This window comes from Octodon degus, unplaced genomic scaffold (genome assembly GCF_000260255.1).
Source record: "Octodon degus isolate 3935 unplaced genomic scaffold, OctDeg1.0 scaffold00042, whole genome shotgun sequence".
Taxonomy (NCBI): domain Eukaryota; kingdom Metazoa; phylum Chordata; class Mammalia; order Rodentia; family Octodontidae; genus Octodon; species Octodon degus.
The window spans coordinates 2,322,048-2,328,287 of record NW_004524618.1 but is presented as its reverse complement, the minus strand read 5'-3'; the positions used below and the strand labels follow the sequence as shown (position 1 = coordinate 2,328,287).

Genomic DNA, 6,240 nt, shown 5'->3' with positions numbered 1-6,240 from the left:
CCCTCAGCGCCCAGCCATCTTGGGCGCCTGGCGGCGGCGGCGCGGAGCACCGCGGAGGTCCGGATCCGGGCTTCCTGCGTGCGCTGAGGGTCCTGCAGGCTCCTCTTTCTTTTTTTTCGGTGGGATTTTTTCCTTTTTCCTAGATGAGGCCTAGCGGCCTCCGGCAAATTAGGAGAGGACGAGGGGAGAAAATGCCAAGTCTTGATTTCTCTCCACCTCTGCTCCACCCACCCGGTCCTTTCCAAAAAATAAAAAAAGATGAGAACTGGACGGAGTCGCGGAGGCGAGCGCCGCGTCCCGGCTGCTGCCCTGGCGGCGCGTCCGGGGCGGGTCCGCGCGTCCGCCGCAGCTGGGGGGGCCGGCAGGGTCTCCGCGGCGCGGCGCTCAGAGCCGCGTCCTCAGCTGGGGAGAAAAAGGAAGCGCCCTCCCAGCCCCAGCGCGCAGCACCGCGCTTCAGCCATCTTGCGCGTGTTAGGGTTATTTCGGAATAGTCTGTTTAATAGAGCAGCTGTGTCTCTGGCCCCCTTCCGTCCCTGCATCCTGGGGTCCCGCCCCCTTTTAATAATGATCTCGATAATAAAAATGACCGGCTCGCCGAGCAGCGTGCTGCCGCCTTGCCCGCCTCGGCGCGCGCTGGGCCGGCCCACCGCCCCTCAGGAGGGCCGGCGTGCGGGGAAGGCCGCGGCCCTCGGGACCAGCGGCGGGGCGCACAGGAGGACACAATGGGCTCGGCGCGGGGCGGAGGCCGGGCACGGAGGCTACGAAGAGCCGGTCCCCCGGCCTGGGGCGAGCGGGGGGCGGCCCCCACCTCGAGGCTGGCCCGCTACTCGGGAAGGGGCGGGCTGACGAGGGGGGGAGGGGACGGGGGAGCGGCGGCCGGCGAGGCTTTTAGTCTGCACCCGAGGGCTCTGCCCACCCGGCCCGCGAAGGGACGGGGCGGGGCGGGGCGCGCTGTCCGGAAGTGCCGTGCGGCCGCCCGGCCCCGCCCCTTTCCGCGCCGGGAGTGGGCCGCCGCGGAGGACGCCCGCGCTATAGGTCCAGCGAGGCTCCGCCTCCCTGGGGCGTGGCCGTCCCGAGACGCACACGTGACTGGCACTAATTTCGCTACCTTGACTGTGGCGCAGCGCTTCCCGAAAGAGCGGTACCGCGCCTAGGTCGTGCGACCGTGTCTTCCCCGGCCTCTGCTCCTCGCTCTTTAGAGAGGCGAGGAGGTTCTGTCAACTAGTGTTCATGCGTCCCAGCAGTTTCCGTGGTCACAATACTTTCCTCACACTTCTCATGTTGAGAACTGCCGAGCAAAGTAGGGAGTAGGCATGACCCCTCCTGTTAGTAAGGAGACTGAGGCTTAGAGAAGCGAGTCTGTTCCCTACAAATACACAGAGTAACAAGATTTCTTCTGCCCGGCATTTTTCTGGACCCTGAAAGACAGGCCCTAGGATCCCTGGAAGACACGGGATCATGTATTGAAGTAAAACGTACTGGTAGCTCGGTGTGCGTAGGCACACATAAAGGCGCCCTGAAAAAGTGGGTGTGAACTGAGAGCTGAACGCGCGCAAGGAGCCAGGCAGGTGACGGCCTGAAGAGCGCCGCTGGCTGAAGGAAGGAGAGGGCTGGAGGGGAGCAGGTATGTTCTGGGCGGAGCACAGCTGTGCAGGGCCCGGATGGGGCGTTTGCACGTAAGCTGCTTGGAGCGGTTAGACTTGGTATATTTTAGAAGTGGAACCAACCTGATTCAGGATAGAGGGGAGTCCATGCAGAGATAACTGAGGACTAGGAATGGGGTCAAGAAGCATGCGCACAGCCTTCTGAATTTCAAACATACACACGTATATATTTTATATATGTATCCAAAATGTTTTAAATTTTTCTTTTTTCTTGCAGTACTAGAAATGAAATCCAGGGTTTTTCACATGATAGCCAAGCACTCTACCCCTCAGCTACACCCCCAGCACCCCTTTTTTCTTCAGTTGCAAGGAACTGAACCCAGAGCCTTTGCACTGTTACATCCCAGCCCCTTGTAATTATTACTTTTGAGGCAAGGTCTGTATAGTCTAGGCTGTTTTTCTTTTTTCTAGGTTGGTCTTGAACTAACAGTCCTGCAGCTTTAGGCTCCCAAGTGCTAGGATTCACCTGGCTTCCACCAGATCTACACTTATTTATTTATATGGCGGATTAAATCCTGGGCCATGCACATACTAGGCAAGCACTCAACCACTGAGTTATAGTCCCAATCATACCTATTTTTTAAATCTTTAATTCTCAATATCTATATATCTATATCTATATATATCTTGTACAAAGATGGGGTTTATTTTTTCCAGGTTCATAATTTATTGTACAAATTGAGTATTACATGATGAGTTGATATTAGCTCCTCCAGGCATGGGACTTAACAGATGAGGTCAGACACTGTAAAATCCACTTATGCTGCTTTCACAGCTGGCGTTTTTTTAGACCTTAACTTGAAGTACAAGATAAGCATAGCAATGCCTCCATATGTGGCCAGTACACACTGAAAAAAATGTAAACAAAAGTTATTGCCATGTTTATTATTATTCCAAAATAAAATATTAAAGGTATCATTCATACTTACATTCATTCTACCTGTGAGAGTGTAAGAGTTGAAATACTTTTTGATGCCAGTGAACTGGAACTGGGCATCATGTTCTGGACCTGCCATGATTTCAATCTCGCCAGAAACACACAGCAGCTAACGTCCTTCAACCTGCACCACCACTACCACAGCTCGGCCGGAAAGATGGGGTTTAGTATGATACATTATACAACATGTAATGAACAAATTTTTGTCTTTTTGAGATGGGGTCTCACTATGCAGTTCAGGCTAGCCTTGAGCTCACTTTGAAGCCCAGGCTGGTCTCAAATTCCCAATGATCTTCCTGCTTCAGCCTCTCAAGTGCTGGAATTATAGACACCCACTAACATGCCTGGTGGACAGAACACTTTAAAATGACTCCTAGGTATCTGGGCATGGTGGTACACACCTATAATCTCAGCACTTGGGAGGCTAAGGCAGGATCACCATTTGAGGTCAGCCTGGGCTATACGGTGAGTTCAAGGCCAGCCTGAACTATATAGATATATGTTACTGTCTCCAAGTAAAAGTAAAATGATCCCTAGGACTTGGGCATCAACATGAAGCTGGATGGCAGTGCCATCTCCTAAGAAAGAGGATTTGGGTGTGGTAGCAGGGCTTTTTACGTGAGGTTGAGTGGGCTCAGCCATCACAGTGGAAACGTTGAAAGGCAGCTGTATATGCAGCCTAGGTGGGGAGCTGTGTCCTGAGGGCACATTAGAGGAACTTCAGGACATTAGAGACTATTGTAAATGGTAAACTGAGATTCAATCCAGTAGACTTTGTTTTATTTATTTAAATGTATTTAGTACAGGGTCTCACTATACAGATCAGACTCATAGTGATCTTCCCGTTTTCAGCCTCCCCAATGCTGGGATTACAGACGTGTGCCATCACACCCAGTCTCAACTACCATCTCAGTGTGCCCTAGGGTCAGGGCCAACAGACATGCTGGGGATTGAACCCTGGTCCCTGCACCTGCATAAACAGGCACTTTAGTCCTTTGAGCTATCTGGCCAGCCTGTTTTGTTGGTTGAGACAGGGTCTCGCTATGTAGTTCAGGCTGGCCCTGAGCTCACTATGGGCTGGCCTTGCACCCATGGCAGTTCTGTCTCAGCCTCCCAAATGCTGGGATTACAAGGGTCCACCACTATGCCCTGCTTTTCAGTCCAGTTTGAACTCTGGGCCCCTGACCCATGAGGAGACAGCCTGTGCCTTTAGCGTTGTGCATTCCCTGCAGGAGAGATCATGTGCTGGACAGAAGAACACTGAATAAGTAAATGTATGTCTGAGAAAGGCAGCAAGAAGGAAATGGCTTCCACACTCTAAGCCTCAGTGATGTGCTCTAAAGATGGTACAAAGAGCCAAATGTGGTGGTGCAACCTCCCCGTTAGGGAGGCTGAGGCAGGAGGACTGTAAAGTCCAGGCTGGGCAATTACTAAAAGAAAAAAAGGAGCTGGTGATGTAGCTCAATCAGAGCTCTTGCCTGGCATGCACAAGGCCCAGATTCATGCTCTAGTACAAAAAATAAAAGGGTTGCTTATTTATTTACTTTTTTATTTATTTATTTATTTATTTATTTTTTTGCATATTTACTTTTTTTTATAGTGGCCTTCGTATTTATTTTTTGTTTACCTAGAGTTCTACAAATTCAAAAATTTATTAATTGATTTATCTTTAAAAAGCAGCAGTCTTACCCACTGATACAATTAAAATTTGACTTTCTCAGTTCTTAGTTCACAAGTTTATTATGAAAAACACTGCAGTGTTCTTGTGCAGTAACATCGTCTTACAGGAAGGGGGAAAACATTTCTGTTCAGAATAACTCACCAGGTTCGGACAACAAAGAACAACATGGGGGTGAGATTTGAGAAGGGAATAAACTGAGTGCAGACAAATCATACAATTAAATTAAACAGTATCCCTGAAAATAAACAAAACAATTTCAAAACTCACAAGTAGAGGAGAGGCATGGTACTTATTTTTAAAAATCTTCATTAAGCGCCAATGATTGTTTGCTGCTACCCTTATCTACAGTCATGCTGTGTAAAGCTATAGCTAAATGGAAGTTAAATTGTATTCACGAGGTGTTAATGTTTACATCTTATTATCTGCAGTCTCTCAGAGAAAGCAAAAAGTAACTACAAATAGCGCTATGCCAGAAACTGGTTTCTTGACCAACAGTGTCGCTTCAGCATGCAATGAACTGGTTCATTCTAAAGTGGTCACGGCTGTTGATGACAAGAGGCTTTGTATTTTTATATGGCACATCTTTTGGTCCGTGTGAAAACAAGTTTTTTTAATGTTAACTATTTTCTGACACTCTGGAGTTACTGTTGCTCTTCCCATTTCCATTAGATCAATAAATGGTTCATGGCAATACTGTACAAGTTTAAATTGTCATTACAGGAAGTAGTCTGGGGTACAACGAGTGACATGTGGCTCCCCTCTACGAGGTGCTGGGTCAAACTGCAAGAAAGAATATTTTAGAGTATCATCAAGTTCCATGCTTGCAGCTTGGTTACCACAACGATAACAATAGTTTGGAGCACTGAAAACTGTTACTACATTCCGGTCATGGCACCAGTTATAGCCCTCCATCACCAGCTGGTGAGCTCTAGACACCAACGTGAGGCCATTGGCATGATTAAATGTCTCAGATATATCTTGGCCAAAGGTGTAACCAGCTCCCCGAGGAGATATACCCCATCCACCGCGATCATCTGGATCTGACCACAGCAAATCACACATTGGACCCTCATGGGGAACTTCTTGTAGGCGATCAAGTGCTCTGATGTGATCCAGTGTATCTATGGATGGAGAGAGGCCACCATGTAGACAGAAGATCTGCCCATCCACCAAGGCGGTGAGAGGAAGATAATCAAAAAGATCTGTAAAATATTTCCAAACATTTGCATTTCCATATTTTCGTAAGCACTCATCATAGAAACCATAAACTTGTGTAACGTCTGCTCTCATGATTCCATGCGTTCACGGTAACGAACCTGAAGAGCTACAAGCAGTGTAACTGTTTCAACTGAATAATATCCTCGGACAACATAATCTCCCATAAACAAGTAATTTGTATCTGGTGATTTGCCACCAATTCTAAACAGTTCCATGAGATCATGAAATTGCCCATGTACATCTCCACAGACAGTAACTGGACATTGAACCTCTTGCACGTTGGATTCTTCTGTCAGGATTTCTTTAGCCTTCTCGCACAGGCTCCTGACCTGAGATTCGGACAGCTGCTTGCACTCATTCAGCTGCTCCATCCACTGGTCCAGCTCCTCGGTGAACACCTTCTCGTCCATGATGCCACCCGACCGAACCGGCTGCCGCTCTGCGCTCCTCCCGCGCCACCGCCCGCACACGGGCCACACGCACACGCCGCCACCGGTTCCTGGGGTGTGTCTGTGGTCCCCGACGGTCACTGGGCGCCAATGGGGGCGCCAACGGCGGCTCGCTGGCTCTCCCTGGGGTGCTCGGCCTCGGGCGGCTGGGCCTCCTCCTCAGCTCCCCTAGCTCCGGAGCTCGGCCATGTCGCATATTTACTTTTAATGAGAGGGATTTTTTTTTTCTTTTACGGAACCGGGGATTGAACTCGGGCCCTTGTGCTTGCTAGGGAAGCACTTCTACTGAGC

The 6,240-nt window shown here is 49.5% G+C and overlaps 1 protein-coding gene and 1 pseudogene across 2 annotated transcripts; both read right to left on the bottom strand.

The window, feature by feature from the left end:
• Window positions 1-2,311: 2,311 nt before the first annotated feature.
• On the bottom strand, window positions 2,312-2,771 carry LOC101573589 (up-regulated during skeletal muscle growth protein 5). The gene is made up of 2 exons (XM_004631570.2): window positions 2,594-2,771; window positions 2,312-2,512 (listed from the first exon to the last, which is right to left on the bottom strand). The coding sequence occupies exons 1-2, from the start codon at window positions 2,678-2,680 to the stop codon at window positions 2,423-2,425; spliced, it is 177 nt and encodes a 58-aa protein (XP_004631627.1). The 5' UTR covers window positions 2,681-2,771; the 3' UTR covers window positions 2,312-2,422.
• A 1,551-nt stretch (window positions 2,772-4,322) lies between these two features.
• On the bottom strand, window positions 4,323-6,032 carry LOC101564585 (annotated as a pseudogene). The gene has a single exon (XR_192510.3). The product of XR_192510.3 is annotated as a serine/threonine-protein phosphatase 2A catalytic subunit alpha isoform pseudogene (transcript).
• Between the last annotated feature and the right edge of the window lie 208 nt (window positions 6,033-6,240).

Excerpts from the sequence above, each read along its gene's own strand:
- LOC101573589 (XM_004631570.2), bottom strand. The coding sequence starts at position 2,680 with ATGGCAGGTCCAGAACATGATGCCCAGTTCCAGTTCACTGGCATCAAA. Across the intron at positions 2,513-2,593 it reads CTCTCACAGGTAGAATGAAT|TGTGTACTGGCCACATATGG; the intron begins GTAAGTATGAAT and ends CATTTTTTTCAG.